Genomic DNA, 23031 nt, shown 5'->3' on the forward strand with positions numbered 1-23031 from the left:
CATACTGGATCACACTGTTTCTTTCCTCACAGTGTAGTCATTTATCTTGACATTATTACTGGTGGGTCTGACTCTGGGCTGGCCGGCCGCTACCGCATCAAACAGAAGAAGTTATAGTACCACCCCGTCCACCTGGGGGCGCTGTGACCTGTGGATGGGCTGGCCACCTGGGGGCGCTGTGACCTGTGGATGGGCTGGCCACCTGGGGGCGCTGTGACCTGTGGATGGGCTGGCCGGCCGCTACCGCATCAAACAGAAGAAGGAAGCATCGGAGTGAAACTGACTGGTTCTCTGTGTGTTCGTTAAGCTGAATGCTTGTTTGTTCTTCTTTACCAGTTTTATTCCGGATTTGCTGATTTTGCTAGCAAGCTAGAGTCTTCGAATGAACTATGACGGGTAGTTAACCAGACCAGCTAACTAGGTAGTTATGCTGATCCTACATGAATGTGTGAACTAATGTTTTTTTATCGTGTGTGCCTGGGCGCCAGAGTATGTCTGAAAATCCTGTCGCAAGAAAATACATTTAGAATAATTAAAAATACACGTTTATCATAACCATTACAGATAACAAGTCCTAATTGCTAATATATATTATTCAGTTAAAAAAGTACAATTTAATATTGATTTATTGCAACCGTTATTATCAGTCTTGAAAAAGGCAGTAACCTCAGCAATGTGGAGGTTGTTTGTAGAAGTTTCTGGCTGAGCAGTGATATAACCTTTAGTTCATTTAGCAGACAACACGCTGTTATATCCGGAGTCCATATCTCAGTCAACACACAACTTTTATAGGAAAACCCATAATGTAATATAACAGAATAGATAGAAAGAAGACGCCATGGCGAAGTGATCCGCATCTTGTGTGTGAAAGTTATTCTCAGTGATCATTTGAAACGGGGTTGAAAGACATGTTATTTCAGTGTTGCAAATCAAAAATCTATCTTTACAATATACATCTGTTAGATTTAGTTTATTCTACCTGTTACTTAGACTTTTCTAAATGGACAATTCCACATTGAACGCAGCATGGTGATTCATTACGGACACAACATCTGTTTGGTGACTAGGTTTAATGATTCTGATTTAAAATATGCTCGTTGTCTTTATCTATTTTCAGAACCTGTCTATGTTTAGGCAGGTTATATAGCCAAACCCCTGGGCTAACTCTAGCCGTTCTCAAAGTAGCCAAACCCCTGGACTAACTCTAGCCGTTCTCAAAGTAGCCAAACCCCTGGACTAACTCTAGCAGTTCTCAAAGTAGCCAAACCCCTGGGCTAACTCTAGCAGTTCTCAAAGTAGCCAAAGCCCTGGGCTAACTCTAGCAGTTCTCAAAGTAGCCAAACCCCTGGGCTAACTCTAGCAGTTCTCAAAGTAGCCAAACCCCTGGGCTAACTCTAGCCGTTCTCAAAGTAGCCAAACCCCTGGGCTAACTCTAGCAGTTCTCAAAGTAGCCAAACCCCTGGGCTAACTCTAGCCGTTCTCAAAGTAGCCAAACCCCTGGGCTAACTCTAGCAGTTCTCAAAGTAGCCAAACCCCTGGGCTAACTCTAGCAGTTCTCAAAGTAGCCAAACCCCTGGGCTAACTCTAGCAGTTCTCAAAGTAGCCAAACCCCTGGGCTAACTCTAGCAGTTCTCAAAGTAGCCAAACCCCTGGGCTAACTCTAGCAGTTCTCAAAGTAGCCAAACCCCTGGGCTAACTCTAGCAGTTCTCAAAGTAGCCAAACCCCTGGGCTAACTCTAGCAGTTCTCAAAGTAGCCAAACCCCTGGGCTAACTCTAGCAGTTCTCAAAGTAGCCAAACCCCTGGGCTAACTCTAGCAGTTCTCAAAGTAGCCAAACCCCTGGGCTAACTCTAGCAGTTCTCAAAGTAGCCAAACCCCTGGGCTAACTCTAGCCGTTCTCAAAGTAGCCAAAGCACAAAAAATAGACGAGATGCAATTATTCCAAAACAGCAGCTCGTTGTTGGACCACACCAGTCCATTTTTTAAATTTGTGTTGAAACCCGTTGTCATTTGGCAAGGAATGTAGCCTGTATATCCCATCAGTTAGATATAGGGCCTTCGGAAAGTATTCAGACCCCTTGAATTTTCCACATTTTGTTACATTACAGCCTTATTCTAAAATGGATGGGGAAAAAAATCCCTCAATCTCCACACAATACCCCATAATGACAAAGCAAAACCTTTTTTTTTTTTGCAACTGTATTAAACATTAAAAAAATATCATATTTACATTAGTATTCAGACCCTTTACTCAGTACTTTGTTGAATCACCTTTGGCAGCGATTACAGCCTCGAGTCTTCTTGGGTATGACGCTACAAGCTTGGCACATCTGTATTTGGGGAATTTCTCCCATTCTTCTCTGCAGATCCTCTCAAGCTCTGTCAGGTTGGATGGGGAGAGTCTCTGCACAGCTATTTACAGATCTCTCCAGAGATGTTTGATTGGGTATAAATCCAGGCTCTGGCTGGGCTACTCAAGGACATTTAGACACTTGTCCCAAAGCCACTCCTACGTTGTCTTGGCTGTGTGATTAGTGTTGTTGTCCAGTTGGAAGGTGAACCTTCAACCCAGTCTGAGATCCTGAGTGCTCTGGAGCAGGTTTTCATCAAACATCTCTCTGTACTTCACTCCGTTCATCTTTCCCTCGATCCTGACTAGTCTCCCAGTCCCTGCTGCTGAAAAACATCCCCACAGCGTGATTTTGTGGGAATAGGAAGCTAGCTGGTTGTTTGCTAGCTACTTAGCTCCCATGCTAATTTCAAGTCTTTCTAAACTAATATCTGAAGAACTAAGAAATATGAAGTTATTTCAGAATGAATGTTAGCGTATCATGCTTTGTGACATTATGTTAGCTAGCTATCCCCAGTTAGATAATGCTTTGTGACATTATGTTAGCTAGCTATCCCCAGTTAGATAATGCTTTGTGACATTATGTTAGCTCGCTATCCCCAGTTAGATAATGCTTTGTGACATTATGTTAGCTCGCTATCCCCAGTTAGATAATGCTATGTGACATTATGTTAGCTCACGATCCCCAGTTAGATAATGCTTTGTGACATTATGTTAGCTAGCTATCCCCAGTTAGATAATGCTTTGTGACATTATGTTAGCTAGCTATCCCCAGTTAGATAATGCTCTGTGACATTATGTTAGCTAGCTATCCCCAGTTAGATAATGCTTTGTGACATTATGTTAGCTAGCTATCCCCAGTTAGATAATGCTTTGTGACATTATGTTAGCTCGCTATCCCCAGTTAGATAATGCTTTGTGACATTATGTTAGCTCGCTATCCCCAGTTAGATAATGCTATGTGACATTATGTTAGCTCACGATCCCCAGTTAGATAATGCTTTGTGACATTATGTTAGCTAGCTATCCCCAGTTAGATAATGCTTTGTGACATTATGTTAGCTAGCTATCCCCAGTTAGATAATGCTCTGTGACATTATGTTAGCTAGCTATCCCCAGTTAGATAATGCTTTGTGACATTATGTTAGCTAGCTATCCCCAGTTAGATAATGCTTTGTGACATTATGTTAGCTCGCTATCCCCAGTTAGATAATGCTTTGTGACATTATGTTAGCTCACGATCCCCAGTTAGATAATGCTTTGTGACATTATGTTAGCTCGCTATCCCCAGTTAGATAATGCTTTGTGACATTGTTAGCTCGCTATCCCCAGTTAGATAATGCTTTGTGACATTATGTTAGCTCGCGATCCCCAGTTAGATAATGCTTTGTGACATTATGTTAGCTCGCTATCCCCAGTTAGATAATGCTTTGTGACATTATGTTAGCTCGCGATCCCCAGTTAGATAATGCTTTGTGACATTATGTTAGCTCGCTATCCCCAGTTAGATAATGCTTTGTGACATTATGTTAGCTCGCTATCCCCAGTTAGATAATGCTTTGTGACATTATGTTAGCTAGCTATCCCCAGTTAGATAATGCTCTGTGACATTATGTTAGCTAGCTATCCCCAGTTAGATAATGCTCTGTGACATTATGTTAGCTAGCTATCCCCAGTTAGATAATGCTTTGTGACATTATGTTAGCTAGCTATCCCCAGTTAGATAATGCTTTGTGACATTATGTTAGCTCGCTATCCCCAGTTAGATAATGCTTTGTGACATTATGTTAGCTCACGATCCCCAGTTAGATAATGCTTTGTGACATTATGTTAGCTCGCTATCCCCAGTTAGATAATGCTTTGTGACATTATGTTAGCTCGCTATCCCCAGTTAGATAATGCTTTGTGACATTATGTTAGCTCGCGATCCCCAGTTAGATAATGCTTTGTGACATTATGTTAGCTCGCTATCCCCAGTTAGATAATGCTTTGTGACATTATGTTAGCTAGCTCTCCCCAGTTAGATAATGCTTTGTGACATTATGTTAGCTCGCTATCCCCAGTTAGATAATGCTTTGTGACATTATGTTAGCTCGCTATCCCCAGTTAGATAATGCTTTGTGACATTATGTTAGCTCGCTATGCCCAGTTAGATAATGCTTTGTGACATTATGTTAGCTCGCTATCCCCAGTTAGATAATGCTTTGTGACGTTATGTTAGCTAGCTATCCCCAGTTAGATAATGCTTTGTGACATTATGTTAGCTAGCTATCCCCAGTTAGATAATGCTTTGTGACATTATGTTAGCTAGCTATCCCCAGTTAGATAATGCTTTGTGACATTATGTTAGCTAGCTATCCCCAGTTAGATAATGCTTTGTGACATTATGTTAGCTCGCTATCCCCAGTTAGATAATGCTTTGTGACATTATGTTAGCTCGCTATCCCCAGTTAGATAATGCTTTGTGACATTATGTTAGCTCGCTATCCCCAGTTAGATAATGCTTTGTGACATTATGTTAGCTAGCTATCCCCAGTTAGATAATGTGTTTTACACTTATTGCATCCATGCTTGTTGTGTTCTCCCTGGTTTACACTAGTTACCACAGCCCCAAAGTTAAAATATATATATATATATATTTGTTTTCTTTATTTAAGGTTAGGCTAAGGCATAAGCTTAGCAGTGTGGTTAATGTAAGGGGTTATGGTTAGGTTTAAAATCACATTTCAAGAAGAGAAAGAAAGAAAAAAAAAATGGCCGTTCTTTATGACTTTGTAGCTGTGATAACAAGTGTCGACCGTTCTCCCTGGTGTGCTTGTTTGTTAATGAGCTGGCTACTTGTTGTAAACAGTATATTGTAATATGTTTCAAAACAGTGGTGGGTGGGAGGGTAGCAAAACTTTCCAGTGGGCATAACCATTTATCATGAGGAGACGGGGGCAAAATGCAATCTGTTGGTTATTATATCATATATAAAATGGACTGTATCTATTTGAATACAGACTAGCTCAAAAACAAAATGACAAATTACCCAATGGATCGAGATAGTTTTCTCCTCGAAAAGAGGGGGGTACAAAAACATACGTATGTACCCCTATTTTGAAAGTGAAGATGCAGCTGCTCCATTGGTCAGGCGCGCGCGCGCGCGCGTGTGTGTGTGTGTGTGTGTGTGTCTCTGTGCGTGTGTGTGTGTGTGTGCGTGTGTCTCTGTGTGTGCGTGTGTCTCTGTGTGTGTGTGTGTGTGTGTGTGTGTGTGTGTGTGTGTGTGTGTGTGTCTCTGTGTGTGTGTGCGTGTGTCTGTGTCTCTGTGTGTGTGTGTGTGTGTGTGTGCGCGTGTGTCTCTGTGTGTGTGTGTGTGTGTGAAAATCTGTCGTTTTTGGTTATTTTATTTGACATCGAAGCTCCAGTCAGCCTGCGCTGGTCGCCAATCAACTCCGTGGTAAATCGTAGAGTATTTAGTTTTAATCGGTTTAGTTTAATATCGTCTTTCTGTTTTATTAGATTGAGCAAATCGGTTCAACAGCTGCCACCGTGCTGGGGACGACAACACCCTCAGAACGGGGCGACTGAGATTCCCTTATCGCTTGAGATGTTTCCAACATCCCGTCTTTTTACTTGAAGACGGTCCCAAATTATTCTCATCTGTCGTACCTGACACAGTCGAGGGATGCAGAACGTCCTCAAGAAGAAGAATAAAAGAAGACTAAGGCCTCTGAACAGGAACAGGAAGAACCGTTAAGGAGGATCAAATGGATGGTCACCAATTGACGGGAGAGAAGAGGAATAAAGAACTAACTGAACGTAAAAAGCAACCGGTGACAGAGTTGGAGAAAGAGGTGAAGAAAGAGAGAAAGAAACGTAAAAAGCAAAAGAAGAATGAGAATGAGAAACAGATTAATGTTCAAGCTGAAATGGAGGTCCCAGATCCTGAGGAACGAATTGAAGGGAGAACAAAGAAAAAAAGTCTAACTATCTTCACACACAAACGCGTGGGAGACGATGGAGTGACTGTCGCTGAGGAGGCGACGAGTAGCTGGAAGAAAAAGAAAAACCGGAATGACAGAGAGACAGAAGAGAGGATGGACAGTGGCCTCTCAGCGTCTGCAGTAGATGTCTCAGATGTAAAGGTGCCAGAGGAAGCCAGAAAGAGTAAGAAGAAACACAAGAACAGACAAACGGAGCTTGAAGAGGGAGCGGAAAGCCGTCAGACAGTTTTAAGATTAGCAGATGATCCTGAAATCATAGCGGTTCAGGGAAGGGGAAGTGTGGTAACGGAGCTACAGAAGAATGGAAAGGAGAAGAGGAAACGAAAGAAGGAAAAAGTTGTAGAGATTCAACTGAACGTTTGTCCAGATGAAACAGAGCTCCCAGGTATTCTAGAACAAACTGAGAGAAAATGGAAAACAACGACGAGGCTGAAAACACAACCGGATGGAGGGGCTGTAGAGGGCAGCAGGAGCAAAAAGAGACATTGCTGCAGAGAGTCCGACGCGGGAATGGACAGTGTCCCCTCTGAGTCTGATAACAGGACTCCTGATGCTGGATCAGAATCTGAGACGGGGGAAGATGGCCCCCATACAACCGTGATTGAGACAAGCGCTCAACACCGCCGACGCATCCAAAACGATAAAGCTCTAAGGTCAGTAGAAAAGGAACCTCGTACATTTGTTTTGAAGTGTGAATCTTGCATATTCTGAAGAGTGATTTCCCTTATTGGTGGTAGTGAACATTGACAGTAGGATTTGCTGGTGAAAACCAGACATTTGTGAATCATTGTGCTGTGTACCAGTATTTAATCTGAAAACTCTTTCTGTGCAGAGAGGAGGTGTTTCTGTCCTGCCCTGTCAACTTAGAGGTTTCAAAAACAGATGTTTTAGATGTTATGTTATTTCGATATTTCTCCCCTCTCTGTGTTACAGTGAAAGCGAATGGAGGGCTATGAACGAGCTCAAAGAGTTTGTTCCCAATGTTGAGTCTCTGTCTGTTTTGAAGATCAGAGTGATGATCAAGTATGATCTTGATCGATTCAAGGAATTCCGAAGACAAGGTAGGTTTATTCTTTTTAAAACCCTCATGGTGTTTATCGTAGGATGATGTAGCTAACATGTCCACGTGTAAGCAATGTTATGTTACTGTGTTGAGAGATGTTTGAGAAAATGATTGCCTCCGGGGGGAAAAAAAGGATAATTGAGATATTTCTTTTTTGTAGCTTTTTTTTTCTTACATTTTTTTTTCTCCCTTAAAAACATGAATCCACATTTAGTGTTTTGACCCGCTGACTGAATGTATTATCATTTAGACCCAATGGGTTAAACCAGAGTTCCAGACTGACATCATTTAGTCACGTTTTGACACCCTAAAGCCGTCTGCAAACAGCAAGATTTAGACTTGGATATGCCAGTTACATTTATTTTTTAATTTGTCGCATTGGTGTGAGCTGGACAATCTACACCCACCTTACTCAAAATGTCCTATATTTTGTGGGTATTATGTTTTAGAGACATTGTGTTTTGAGTTTCCTCTTACTCAGGTGGTGGATTAGACACACATAAATCAGCCTATGATATTAGTTCACATAAAGATGTCGGCAAATTCATCTCTATTGAGAAAAAAAAAAAAAGACAATTCAGAATGTTCTGGAGCCCTATTTTTAACAGTCAAATATAACAACTATAGCCTAATTGTCAACCCACAATGCATCACTGGATTAGGTTACACATCAAAATATCCTGAATCATGCATTTTTTATTTGGGTGCGACCAAATCATGGGCTGGTGCCACCAACTGAAAAAGTACCAGTGTTACAGGAGAACAGTTTGGAGTCAGGAGCCCTAGGTTACCGTGCTAGTCTGGTTACCGTGCTAGTCTGGTTACCGTGCTAGCCTGGTTACCGTGCTAGTCTGGAGCCCTAGGTTACCGTGCTAGCCTGGTTACCGTGCTAGTCTGGTTACCGTGCTAGCCTGGAGCCCTAGGTTACCGTGCTAGCCTGGAGCCCTAGGTTACCGTGCTAGCCTGGAGCCCTAGGTTACCGTGCTAGCCTGGAGCCCTAGGTTACCGTGCTAGCCTGGAGCCCTAGGTTACCGTGCTAACCTGGTTACCGTGCTAGCCTGGAGCCCTAGGTTACCGTGCTAACCTGGTTACCGTGCTAGCCTGGAGCCCTAGGTTACCGTGCTAGCCTGGTTACCGTGCTAGTCTTGAGCCCTAGGTTACCGTGCTAGTCTGGAGCCCTAGGTTACCGTGCTAGCCTGGTTACCGTGCTAGTCTGGAGCCCTAGGTTACCGTGCTAGTCTGGTTACCGTGCTAGTCTGGTTACCGTGCTAGCCTGGAGCCCTAGGTTACCGTGCTAGCCTGGTTACCGTGCTAGTCTGGTTACCGTGCTAGCCTGGAGCCCTAGGTTACCGTGCTAGCCTGGAGCCCTAGGTTACCGTGCTAGCCTGGTTACCGTGCTAGCCTGGAGCCCTAGGTTACCGTGCTAGCCTGGTTACCGTGCTAGTCTTGAGCCCTAGGTTACCGTGCTAGTCTGGTTACCGTGCTAGCCTGGTTACCGTGCTAGCCTGGAGCCCTAGGTTACCGTGCTAGCCTGGTTACCGTGCTAGTCTTGAGCCCTAGGTTACCGTGCTAGTCTGGAGCCCTAGGTTACCGTGCTAGCCTGGTTACCGTGCTAGCCTGGAGTCCTAGGTTACCGTGCTAGCCTGGTTACCGTGCTAGCCTGGAGCCCTAGGTTACCGTGCTAGCCTGGAGCCCTAGGTTACCGTGCTAGCCTGGAGCCCTAGGTTACCGTGCTAGTCTGGAGCCCTAGGTTACCATGCTAGCCTGGAGCCCTAGGTTACCGTGCTAGCCTGGTTACCGTGCTAGTCTGGTTACCGTGCTAGTCTGGAGCCCTAGGTTACCGTGCTAGTCTGGTTACCGTGCTAGTCTGGTTACCGTGCTAGTGTGGAGCCCTAGGTTACCGTGCTAGTCTGGTTACCGTGCTAGTCTGGAGCCCTAGGTTACCGTGCTAGTCTGGAGCCCTAGGTTACCGTGCTAGTCTGGTTACCGTGCTAGTCTGGAGCCCTAGGTTACCGTGCTAGTCTGGTTACCGTGCTAGTCTGGTTACCGTGCTAGTGTGGAGCCCTAGGTTACCGTGCTAGTCTGGTTACCGTGCTAGTCTGGAGCCCTAGGTTACCGTGCTAGCCTGGAGCCCTAGGTTACCGTGCTAGCCTGGAGCCCTAGGTTACCGTGCTAGCCTGGTTACCGTGCTAGCCTGGAGCCCTAGGTTACCGTGCTAGCCTGGAGCCCTAGGTTACCGTGCTAGCCTGGAGCCCTAGGTTAAGCCTCTGTAATCTTCTCTCTTTTCCAGGCATTTCCCTGAGAACTGGACGATACAGCGCACAGGAGAACAAACAACTCATGAGTAACATCAACGACTTCCTGGCTCTCACAGGGATTGAGAACGCTGCTAAACTCTTCCATACAAAGCGCTACAAAGACGAAATGACAAGAATCCGAAGGTTGAAGAGTCATCACAGATTCCATGAAAGAATAGGTGCGGTGTATTCTAGCCAGCTTCGTAACGATAACAGATAACGTTTCATCCCCACGTTTATATCCCTTGTCTTTAGCATTGTCTACAGTGGTAAATAAGTATTGCTAAGGAATTTCCCAGAAAACTGATCTCCCCTCTCTCTAACCTGTTCCAGCTGAAGGAATCCCAAGGCCTTGGCATAAGATCTATAGTCGTGGTGGGAGGAAAATGTTTGATGGCAGCAGTTACAAGGGCAGGTAAGACTGAGCTAGTTACTTTAAGGAACTGTCAACGGTAATAATCGGCTTTGACTGTGTACAAAAACATTGTGATATTGAATTGGAACTCACAACTGTGCCGTTTTTCCTGACATGAAGCTCGTTATACCGTGTTTTTTTTACTTGAATGTTTCTATGACTTTTTAGAAGAAGGTTCAGCGAAGATGAACTTTACTCTTTGAAGAAACTGCAGACGTTGCACGGCAACAATTGGGTGAAGATCTCGCAGTTGACTGGTCGGAGCGAAACGCCCCTTAGGAAGCGTTTTTCTCAGATTTGTAAGTCATTTGGAACTTTGAATTAAATATAATGATTCTTGATCCTTTACCTTGACATCCTGCTTCACTTCTTTTTGTGGACGTTTTGTTACCAGCGTTGTCTGAACAACGGTCTCGCTTTGTTTGGTGTGTTGTTTTTCAGTCGCAAACTTAGGTCCTTGGAGCGAGGATGAACTGAAGAGACTTATGGAAGCCGTGCGAGACCACCTGCTGGGACAGGTGGAGCCTGGCAGAGGACCTGCCACCATCAGGAAAGACAAGCTGTACAACAACATCCCCTGGACAGATGTATGTCGGAGAGTTAAGACACGCCACCGGGACCAGTGTAGAATGAAATGGTGTGTAGTACAGGGTTTCATGGGAAAAAAAATAAAATAAAAAATGGCCGACATTTTCATACTGAAAAATAATTATGCAAAGTGCAGAAATTACCGTAAAATACGTTATGATCTTGCAGGGTGATTTAATTTGAAACTTTTCTTCAACAATGTGCGTTATAAAGAAATTGGTATTCATGTATCGCTCACTAATCTTTCATGGACAAGACTGTAAACATAAATTGTACCGTAGAATCTGTCAAGAGACTATTGGATGTGTCAGAAAACAGATTAAAATAATACTGTCTGACGGGTCCTTTTCCAACCATGCGGAGTTAAAGATAAAATAGACATAGTGACACAAGCAGTAAATACTCAGTGAATAACTATAACGACTAAAAATAACACGGTTATATACAGGAAGTAGAAAATAACACGGCTATATACAGGAAGTCGAAAATAACACGGCTATATACAGGAAGTAGAAAATAACACGGCTATATACAGGAAGTAGAAAATAACACGGCTATATACAGGAAGTAGAAAATAACACGGCTATATACAGGAAGTAGAAAATAACACGGCTATATACAGGAAGTAGAAAATAACACGGCTATATACAGGAAGTAGAAAATAACACGGCTATATACAGGAAGTAGAAAATAACACGGCTATAGACAGTCCATTGGGAAAATATTCAGACTTTTTCCACTTTCTTATTCTAAAATGGATTAAATAAAAAAATATATCTATCTATACACAATAAAATTCAGACATTTTTGCGAAAATATGAAATACCTTATTTACATAAGTATTCATACCCTTTGCTATGAGACTGTAAATTGAGCTCAGGTGCATCCTGTTTCCATTGATCATCCTGAAGATGTTTCTACAGTTTGATTGGAGTCCACCTGTGATAAATTCAACTGATTGCCGCCGGGGAGCCAGATGGATTACCAGGACGTGTACTCAGAGCATGTGTGGACCAACTAGCATGTGTCTTCACTGACATTTTCAACATTTTCCTGACCGAAACCCCAGACCCTAGACCCACTCCAATTCGCTTACCGCCCCAACAGATCCACAGATGTTGCAATCTCAATCACACTCCACACTGCCCTTCCCCACCTGGACAAAAGGAACACCAATGTGAGAATGCTGTTCATTGACTACAGCTCAGCGTTCAGCACCATTGTGCCCTCAAAGCTCATCACTAAGCAAAGGACCCTGGGACTAAACACATCCCTCTGCAACTGGATCCTGGACTTCCTGACGGACCGCCCCCAGGTGGTGAGGGTAGGTAACAACACATCTGCCACGCTGATCCTCAACACTGGGGCCCCTCAGGCACGACTCCAACACCATCATTAAGTTTGCTGACAACACAACAGTGGTAGGCCTGATCACCGACAACGATGAGACAGCCTATAGGGAGGAGGTCAGAGACCTGGCAGTGTGGTGCCAGGACAACAACCTCTCCCTCAATGTGAGCAAGACTATGGAGATGATTGTGGACTACAGGAAAAGGTGGACCGAGCACGCCCCCATTCTCATCGACGGGGCTGTAGTGGAGGGGGTCAAGAGTTTCAAGTTCCTTGGTGTCCACATCACCAACAACCTATCATGGTCCAAACACACCAAGACAGTCGTGAAGAGGGCACGACAAAGCCTATTCCCCCTCAGGAGAATGATAAGATTTGGCATGGGTCCCCAGATCCTCAAAAGGTCCTACAGCTGCACCATTGAGAGCATCCTGACCGGTTACATCACCGCCTGGTATGGCAACTGCTCGGCCTCAAACCGCAATTCGCTACAGAGGGTAGTGTGTACGGCCCAGTACATCACTGGGGCCAAGCTTCCTGCCATCCAGGACCTCTATACCAGGCGGTGTCAGAGGAAGGCCTAAAACATTGTCAAAGACTCCAGTCACCCTAGTCATAGACTGTTCTCTCTGCTTCCGCACGGCAAGCGGTACCAGAGCGCCAAATCTAGGTCCAAGAGGCTCCTTAACAGCTTCTGCCCCCAAGACATCAGACTGCTGAACAATTAGTCAAATGGCCACCTGGACTATTTACATTGACCCCCCCTCCCCCTCTATTTGTTTTTTACACTGCTGCTACTCTGTTTATTACCTATGCATAGTCACTTTACCCTATATGTACAAATTACCTCTAACCTGTACCCCTCCACATTGACTCTTGCCCTGTATATAGCTTCGCTATTGTTACTTTTTATAATTTCTTACTTTAGTTTATTTGCTAAATATTTTCTTACCTCTTTCTTGAACTGCATTGTTGGTTAAGGGCTTGTAAGTAAGCATTTCACGGTAAGGTCCACCCCTTGTGGAATTCGGTGACAAATAAAGTTTGATTATAAATGATTTGGAAAGGCACACACCTGTCTATATAACATCCCACAGTTGACAGTGCATGTCAGAGCAAAATCCAGGCCATGAGGTCGAAGGAATTGTCCGTAGAGCTCAGACAGGATTGTGTCGAGGCACAGATCTGGGGAAGGGTACCAAAAAATGTCTGCAGCATTGAAGGTCCCCAAGAACACAGTGGCCTCCATCTTTCTTAAATGGAAGAAGTTTGGAACCACCAAGACTCTTCCTAGAACTGTCCGCCCGGCCAAACTGAGCAATCAGGGTAGAAAGGCCTTGGTCAGGAAGGTGACCAAGAACCCGATGGTCACTCTGACAGAGCTCCAGAGTTCCTCTGTGGAGATGGGAGAACCTTCCAGAAGGACAACCATCTCTGCAGCACTTCACCAATCAGGCCTTTATGGTAGAGTGGCCAGACGGAAGCCACTCCTCAGTAAAAGGTACATGACAGCCCGCTTGGAGTTTCCAAAAGGCACCTAAAGGGTTCTGACTGTGAGAAACAAGATTGTCTGGTCTGATGAAACCAAGATTGAACTCTTTGGCCTGAATGTCAAGCGTCACATCTGGAGGAAACCTGGCACCATCCCTACGGTGAAGCATGGTGGTGGCAGCATCCCTACGGTGAAGCATGGTGGTGGCACCATCATGATGTGGGGATGTTATTCAGTGGCAGGGACTGGAAAACTTGTCGGGATCGAGGGAAAGATGAACGGGGCAAAGTACAGAGATCCTTGATGAAAACCTCCTCCAGAGCGCTCAGGACCTCCGACTGGGGCGAAGGTTGACCTTTCAACAGGACAATGACCCTAAGCACACAGCCAAGACAACGCAGGAGTGGCTTCGGGACAAGTCTGAATGTCCTTGAGTGGCCCAGCTAGAGCCCTGACTTGAACCTGATCTAACATCTCTGGAGAGACCTGAAAATAGCTGTGTAGCGACGCTCCCCATCCAACCTGACAGAGCTTGAGAGGATCTGCAGAACAGAATGGGATACATTTCTAAAAAAGCTGTTTTTGCTTTGTCATTATGGGGTATTGTGATGTCATTAGGGGGTATTGTGATGTCATTAGGGGGTATTGTGATGTCATTAGGGGGTATTGTGATGTCATTAGGGGGTATTGTGTGTAGACTGAGGGGGGGGAAAAGATTTCAAAGTAATTTTAGAATGAGGCTGTAAGGTAACAATGTGGGGAAAAAGTCAAGGGGTCTGAATACTTTCCGTAGGCACTGTACATCAAACTTCTGCCATAGCCAGATGACAGACATGCTAATATTTATCTTTTGACCAGTCAACCTTATGGAATAGGCACTGTTAGGATTCTATGTTATCTATGTTAAACAGGGATATTATTATATATATTAGCAGAAATGATTTAATATATCTTACACAAAGTTAGTTAACCCCAGATGAATTAATTGCTCGCTAAACTCTAGGTAAATAGTCGTGTCCTTTATAACTCAAATTGTTCTTTTGCACGTTGCACAATTCGTGCACTATGACAATGTCACCCTTGTTTTGTTTCCACAAGCGTTCAGATTCAGAACATTGTCTTTTGAGGTATCTCTTCTCCTTTTCCAGGTTGGGTGTTATGGCACACAAAATGGCGTATGGACAACCAGTATTCAGCGGAGGTGTGAAAACCTTAAAGGCTAAAGTGGATTTGATCAAAGCGTGAGTTTTGTGAAGATTTCTTTATTGAATATATGCTATTGTAGAATTGTTTATTTTCTTTTGAAGATTTATTAGCCCAGTGACTTACTAATGAGGTATAATATGATTTATTAGCCCAGTGACTTACTAATGAGGTATAATATGATTTATTAGCCCAGTGACTTACTAATGAGGTATAATATGATTTATTAGCCCAGTGACTTACTAATGAGGTATAATATGATTTATTAGCCCAGTGACTTACTAATGAGGTATAATATGATTTATTAGCCCAGTGACTTACTAATGTGGTATAATATGATTTATTAGCCCAGTGACTTACTAATGAGGTATAATATGATTTATTAGCCCAGTGACTTACTAATGAGGTATAATATGATTTATTAGCCCAGTGACTTACTAATGAGGTATAATATGATTTATTAGCCCAGTGACTTACTAATGTGGTATAATATGATTTATTAGTCCAGTGACTTACTAATGAGGTATAATATGATTTATTAGCCCAGTGACTTACTAATGAGGTATAATATGATTTATTAGCCCAGTGACTTACTAATGAGGTATAATATGATTTATTAGCCCAGTGACTTACTAATGAGGTATAATATGATTTATTAGCCCAGTGACTTACTAATGAGGTATAATATGATTTATTAGCCCAGTGACTTACTAATGAGGTATAATATGATTTATTAGCCCAGTGACTTACTAATGTGGTATAATATGATTTATTAGTCCAGTGACTTACTAATGAGGTATAATATGATTTATTAGTCCAGTGACTTACTAATGAGGTATAATATGATTTATTAGCCCAGTGACTTACTAATGAGGTATAATATGATTTATTAGCCCAGTGACTTACTAATGAGGTATAATATGATTTATTAGTCCAGTGACTTACTAATGAGGTATAATATGATTTATTAGTCCAGTGACTTACTAATGAGGTATAATATGATTTATTAGTCCAGTGACTTACTAATGAGGTATAATATGATTTATTAGCCCAGTGACTTACTAATGAGGTATAATATGATTTATTAGCCCAGTGACTTACTAATGAGGTATAATATGATTTATTAGCCCAGTGACTTACTAATGAGGTATAATATGATTTATTAGCCCAGTGACTTACTAATGAGGTATAATATGATTTATTAGCCCAGTGACTTACTAATGAGGTATAATATGATTTATTAGCCCAGTGACTTACTAATGAGGTATAATATGATTTATTAGCCCAGTGACTTACTAATGAGGTATAATATGATTTATTAGCCCAGTGACTTACTAATGAGGTATAATATGATTTATTAGTCCAGTGACTTACTAATGAGGTATAGTATGATTTATTAGCCCAGTGACTTACTAATGAGGTATAATATGATTTATTAGCCCAGTGACTTACTAATGAGGTATAATATGATTTATTAGTCCAGTGACTTACTAATGAGGTATAATATGATTTATTAGTCCAGTGACTTACTAATGAGGTATAATATGATTTATTAGCCCAGTGACTTACTAATGAGGTATAATATGATTTATTAGCCCAGTGACTTACTAATGAGGTATAATATGATTTATTAGTCCAGTGACTTACTAATGTGGTATAATATGATTTATTAGTCCAGTGACTTACTAATGTGGTATAATATGATTTATTAGCCCAGTGACTTACTAATGAGGTATAATATGATTTATTAGCCCAGTGACTTACTAATGAGGTATAATATGATTTATTAGTCCAGTGACTTACTAATGTGGTATAATATGATTTATTAGTCCAGTGACTTACTAATGTGGTATAATATGATTTATTAGTCCAGTGACTTACTAATGAGGTATAATATGATTTATTAGCCCAGTGACTTACTAATGTGGTATAATATGATTTATTAGCCCAGTGACTTACTAATGTGGTATAATATGATTTATTAGCCCAGTGACTTACTAATGTGGTATAATATGATTTATTAGTCCAGTGACTTACTAATGAGGTATAATATGATTTTTTTTGTCCAGTGACTTACTAATGTGGTATAATATGATTTATTAGCCCAGTGACTTACTAATGAGGTATAATATGATTTATTAGCCCAGTGACTTACTAATGAGGTATAATATGATTTATTAGTCCAGTGACTTACTAATGAGGTATAATATGATTTATTAGTCCAGTGACTTACTAATGTGGTATAATATGATTTATTAGTCCAGTGACTTACTAATGTGGTATAATATGATTTATTAGCCCAGTGACTTACTAATGTGGTATAATATGATTTATTAGTCCAGTGACTTACTAATGTGGTATAATATGATTTATTAGTCCAGTGACTTACTAATGTGGTATAATATGATTTATTAGTCCAGTGACTTACTAATGTTGTATAATATGATTTATTAGTCCAGTGACTTACTAATGAGGTATAATATGATTTATTAGTCCAGTGACTTACTAATGTGGTATAATATGATTTATTAGTCCAGTGACTTACTAATGTGGTATAATATGATTTATTAGTCCAGTTTAGTGACTTATAATAATAGTATATACCATCTGCTTTAACATTCTGCATCGTCCTGATTTACAGGGCCAATGGAAGTATTTTTGTTCTTGGCATAATGACATATGAAACTGGCACGGTCCACCATTTTGTATTTTGCCCATGTTGATTCCGTGTAATTTTGACCTTTTTCAGGTTGAACGCCATGCAGGTGGAAGATGCTACAGATGTTGACTGGGAAGAAATTGCTAACACAATTGGGTAAGAGGTTGTTATTATACACAGATTATACTTCGTTTTAGACAATGTTGCATTTTTTATTATTAATGACATTTTCACTGACGGAGGTTTGTATTATGTTAGTGTTTACGTTTCGATTCTCAAATCTCTTTTAACGCAACACCGATGTTTTTAATCGTCTACGAACTCGTTCGATAATCGTGGAAGAAAAAAAGGGGGGGGGGGGGGGAATCTGTACATTACCAAGCACAGCCTTTGTTTTCTATCTTCCAGGACTGAGAAGTACAGCAGCACAATGGCAGGGTCATTGTGGTTTTATGTGTGTAGGAAGACAGTGTGCTAATATTTCTCTCATGTTTCGAAGGGGTGTTACTCCTTGCTACGTACAGATGCACTACCACAAGCTGAAAGTAGCCAAAGTCCCGTTGCAGCAGACCATGTCTTTCTGTGGTAGGTATAAGCTGCTGTCATACAGACGTTTTTGTCTATCTTTATGTTTTTAGGTTGGAGGTATGCATTTAGAATAGTTGAGTGCAAGTCACTATGATCAGTGTTCCGGTGACATCACTTCCTGTCCCTTGGAAGTGATAAGCTAGCTCCATCTGGACTGCATGTTTTTTGTTTTTTTAACCTCCTGTTCATCTCCAGCGCTATACAAGTCTACTTCTGTGTGTAAATTATGACGTGTTTCTAGATTCTGAAAGAGATGAAATGCTCCTAAGAAAGTGCCACGTGTGATCACATGTAAAAACATCGATTGCCCCCCCCCCCCCAAAAAATGTTTTTATTTGGAAATCCCCTTCAAATATAATGATGCTTTGAGGAAGAATCTTGTTGTTTTCTGGACACATTTACTGATTTAATGTATATGTGTTTTATTTTCAGAGATCATTGATTTTCTGTACAGTAGTGTTCTGCCCAAGTTTGAAGAGCTCCTCCGACACAGTCAGACTGAGTCAGGGGAGAACGAGTCCAGAGATCTCCACCAGGTTCAGACTGAGTCAGGGGAGAACGAGTCCAGAGATCTCCACCAGGTTCAGACTGAGTCAGGGGAGAACGAGTCCAGAGATCTCCACCAGGTTCAGACTGAGTCAGGGGAGAACGAGTCCAGAGATCTCCACCAGGTTCAGACTGAGTCAGGGGAGAACGAGTCCAGAGATCTCCACCAGGTTCAGACTGAGTCAGGGGAGAACGAGTCCAGAGATCTCCACCAGGTTCAGACTGAGTCAGGGGAGAACGAGTCCAGAGATCTCCACCAGGTTCAGACTGAGTCAGGGGAGAACGAGTCCAGAGATCTCCACCAGGTTCAGACTGAGTCAGGGGAGAACGAGTCCAGAGATCTCCACCAGGTTCAGACTGAGTCCAGAGACGATCCACAAGAACTCTTCCTGCTCTCAGAGATCTTTGAAACTGAGGACGACTGAGATTATTACAGCGAGGTTCAGAACAGTTGATTATCAATCTTTTTTTTTTTTTATCTCTGCAAGCTTTATTTTTTTGGATGTATTTTAAAAGCCAGCTTTTGAAAAGAGTATTTTGGATCTAGATGGTGAAAATGCTGGTCGGGAGTTTTCCTTTTCGCAAATTCACTAATAAAGAAGTCCTGGATGCTTTGTTAACATTAGACATTAAAAAATCCCCAGGGGCTGATCATTTGAAGACTGGTCTGCTTATGTGTACATCCCACCCCTTATTGCTGGATTAGTAGCCCACGTTTTTTATGTAACATTGTTATCAGGAAGTATGTGCTTCCACTCCATAAGGTTGGGGATACAAATAATCTTGACAACTTTTCAAGACTACCTTGTTTAACTAAGATTCTTTAATCCTTGGTTAATGTACAATTTTGTTCCTTTAAAAAAAAAAAATCTGATAATTGTATTCTTAATATAAACCAATCCGTTTTTAGACCTGGGCATAGTACTACCACAGCAGCCAGGCTAGTTGTTAATGATCTTGTCAATGACTTGGATGCTAAAAAGAGATCTGTGCTGCTTTGTTTATTGACCTGTCAAAGACTTGAGAGACTGTTGATTATTCTGTTTTACTGAAGAAATGATCATGAGTAGACCTGGGATATACAGCCTGTTTATGGTTTCAGAATTATCTCAGCGACAGAACTCAGACCATCTGGATAGATGGGGGTTAAATCTGAATTATCTCAGCGACAGAACTCAGACCATCTGGATAGATGGGGGTTAAATCTGAATTATCTTAGTGACAAAACTCAGGCCATCTGGATAGATGGGGGTTAAATCTGAATTATCTTAGCGACAGAACTCAGACCATCTGGATAGATGGGGGTTAAATCTGAATTATCTTAGCGACAGAACTCAGACCATCTGGATAGATGGGGGTTAAATCTGAATTATCTCAGCGACAGAACTCAGACCATCTGGATAGATGGGGGTTAAATCTGAATTATCTCAGCGACAGAACTCAGGCCATCTTGATAGATGGGGGTTTAATCTGAATTATCTTAGTGACAAAACTCAGGCCATCTTGATAGATGGGGTTAAATCTGAATGTCTTGAGATTCAAAAAGGTGTTCCTCAGGGTTCTATTTTGGGTCCATTATTATTCACTTTGTATATTAATGACATAAGAAACACTGTTAATACTTGTAACATTCCTCTCAATGACACAGTTTTGTATTCCTGTAACACCTCGGTGCAGCAGGCCATTCATGAACTTCAACATGACTTTGATTCAATTCAGAAATCACTTACAGATCTTAAATTAGTGTTAAATACCAAGTAAAACCAAGCTCATGCTGTTCTCTAGGTCACGAAATGTTAACCCTGAAGACCTGCATATCTGTGCTATAAATGGAGCCTAAATTGAAGTTGTTTCTCAATATCAGTACCTGGGTGTCTGGATTGATGACAAGTTGTCCTTCGTAACTCATATAGAAAATTTGACTTAGAAGCTAAGATCCAAGATTGTTTTTTTTTTATATATTGAAATAAATCATGCCTTAGTATTAAAAACAGGAGAAAGATTGTTCAAACAACGATTCTCCCTGTATTGGATTTTGGTGATATTTTTTTTTTACAGGCAACCTCTGTTTTTTAAAACCCTTGGACGCAGTCTACCAATCCGCAATACGTTTTATCGCAGGGGAAAATTTTAGGACTCATTATGTATTATGTATAAAATGTGGGATGGACCTCTCTGTCTGTAAGAGCGCTGCATTCTCTTTTTATTTACAAAGCAATCTGACAAACTCTCTCTATATGTAACTTTATTAATTAAGTTAAGAATCACAAGTTTCCAAACCCGTTCACAGGAAATGGATAACACTGGAGATACATTCCAGATTTGGGAAAAACTGCGTTGTTTTTTTTGTTGCCCCTAATTTGTGGAACAATCTGCAGAGTTCACTGCAGTTACATGTGCTGGTGCCACTCAGGCAGTTGAAATGATTGATTTAGGACCTCTATGTAGTTGAATGTGATTGCTTTTATTCATGTTTATTGTGTGCTGAATTATATTTTATACACATGTTTTTATTGTAATGTGTACAGGGCTCTCTTGTAAATAGATTTAAAAAAAATCTCAATCTGTTTAAAGGTTAAATAAAAAAACAAATATTGTGGATTTATTTTTAGAGGTCCTGTGTTAATCTGTTGGTCGGACGATGGTCACTTCATAGAGCGACACAGATGTGCGCTAATATAATTTGGATAAGAGTTGTGTAATGATTAAATAATGTGTGGTGTTTTTATGCCTTTATTTGTTTGTTTTGGCTAACAAAGTGACGTTAATTAGAAGATGGTGGTTGGACCGTCGTGTAATACCTACATATTTAGTATATTCTGCTCTTGTGATGGTATCTGGTAGGCTATGCTTTATACACACAAAGCATTATGCTTGGCTTCTAAAGGTGTCTTGCTTCTCATCCAAAACAGTTCGTAAAAAGTTTTTTTTGCTTTTAGTAGTATGTCGAAATGTTGACTTTTTGGTTCACTTTGGTCTTCAGCAAGGTTTTTTTTGTCTCGGTTGCTCACCAACAATTTTCTTGAGGCAAGTCGAAGGTCGGTGGCGGAAGTCTATGCCCCTTTGTCTGTGATTGGTCAACTGTAGGGGTGCTGTAAGTTTCTTCTCGATTCAGCCCAAAACTGCATTCAACATGACGGACGACAACTCGGAGAATGGACGATGAAAATAAGGGCTTGGACGAGGAGAATGGACGACGAGAAGAATGGCTTGGACGAGGAGGTACCATGCCGTCTTCACCAGAGGATGATGTATTTTCTATTATAGTCGAGGAAAAGGCTAGCCATGTTTGCTAACAATAGCAAGCCAACCAACTAAAGATCTTTACAACTTTTGATCAAACATCATTTTGTCATAGAAAGAAAATCATAAACTTCCCACATTAGTAACACCTACAGTGCCATGCAAAAGTATTCATCCCCTTCGGCGTTTTTTCCTATTTTGTTGCTTTCCAACCTGTAATATAATGGATTGTTATTTGGATTTCATGTAATGGACAAATACAAAATAGTAATTCGTGAAGTGAAATGAAAAAAGTTACTTGTTTAAAAATTATTTGAAGAAAAACAAATACGGAAAAGTGAGTTCATATGTATTCACCCCCTTTCCTATGAAGCCCCAAAATAAGATCTGGTGCAACCAATTACCTTCAGAAGTCACATAATTAGTTAGATTGCACACAGGTGGACTTTAAGTGTCATATGATCTCAGTGTATATATATACTGCTCAAAAAAATAAAGGGAACACTTAAACAACACAATGTAACTCCAAGTCAATCACACTTCTGTGAAATCAAACTGTCCACTTAGGAAGCAACACTGATTGACAATACATTTCACATGCTGTTGTGCAAATGGAATAGACAACAGGTGGAAATTATAGGCAATTAGCAAGACACCCCCAATAAAGGAGTGGTTCAGCAGGTGGGGACCACAGACCACTTCTCAGTTCCTATGCTTCCTGGCTGATGTTTTGGTCACTTTTGAATGCTGGCGGTGCTTTCACTCTAGTGGTAGCATGAGACGGGGTCTACAACCCACACAAGTGGCTCAGGTAGTGCAGCTCATCCAGGATGGCACATCAATGCGAGCTGTGGCAAGAAGGTTTGCTGTGTCTGTCAGCGTAGTGTCCAGAGCATGGAGGCGCTACCAGGAGACAGGCCAGTACATCAGGAGACGTGGAGGAGGCCGTAGGAGGGCAACAACCCAGCAGCAGGACCGCTACCTCCGCCTTTGTGCAAGGAGGAGCAGGAGGAGCACTGCCAGAGCCCTGCAAAATGACCTCCAGCAGGCCACAAATGTGCATGTGTCTGCTCAAACGGTCAGAAACAGACTCCATGAGGGTGGTATGAGGGCCCGACGTCCACAGGTGGGGGTTGTGCTTACAGCCCAACACTGTGCAGGACGTTTGGCATTTGCCAGAGAACACCAAGATTGGCAAATTCGCCACTGGCGCCCTGTGCTCTTCACAGATGAAAGCAGGTTCACACTGAG

The 23031-nt window shown here is 41.7% G+C and overlaps 1 protein-coding gene across 2 annotated transcripts; it reads left to right on the forward strand.

The window, feature by feature from the left end:
* Positions 1 to 264: 264 nt before the first annotated feature.
* On the forward strand, positions 265 to 21268 carry LOC106604100 (transcription termination factor 1). Of its 2 annotated transcripts, XM_082974997.1 has the most exons (12): positions 265 to 421; positions 5852 to 6989; positions 7270 to 7397; positions 9690 to 9875; positions 10030 to 10111; positions 10280 to 10410; positions 10553 to 10748; positions 14690 to 14782; positions 17494 to 17559; positions 17903 to 17988; positions 18424 to 18527; positions 18888 to 21268. In XM_082974997.1, the coding sequence occupies exons 2-12, from the start codon at positions 6100 to 6102 to the stop codon at positions 18960 to 18962; spliced, it is 2037 nt and encodes a 678-aa protein (XP_082831123.1). In that variant the 5' UTR covers positions 265 to 421; positions 5852 to 6099; the 3' UTR covers positions 18963 to 21268. The 2 variants fall into 2 exon arrangements, with proteins under 2 accessions (XP_082831123.1, XP_045573763.2); XM_045717807.2 differs by having other exon boundaries at positions 18424 to 21268.
* The last annotated feature ends 1763 nt before the right edge of the window (positions 21269 to 23031 follow it).

This window comes from Salmo salar, chromosome 05 (assembly GCF_965601325.2).
Source record: "Salmo salar chromosome 05, fSalSal1, whole genome shotgun sequence".
NCBI classification, from domain to species: domain Eukaryota; kingdom Metazoa; phylum Chordata; class Actinopteri; order Salmoniformes; family Salmonidae; genus Salmo; species Salmo salar.

Coding starts and splice junctions, on each gene's coding strand:
- LOC106604100 (XM_045717807.2), top strand. CDS start 6,100: ATGGATGGTCACCAATTGACGGGAGAGAAGAGGAATAAAGAACTAACT. Junction 7,398..9,689: donor CAAGGAATTCCGAAGACAAG/GTAGGTTTATTC, acceptor TCTCTTTTCCAG/GCATTTCCCTGAGAACTGGA. Junction 17,989..18,423: donor GCAGACCATGTCTTTCTGTG/GTAGGTATAAGC, acceptor TTTTATTTTCAG/AGATCATTGATTTTCTGTAC.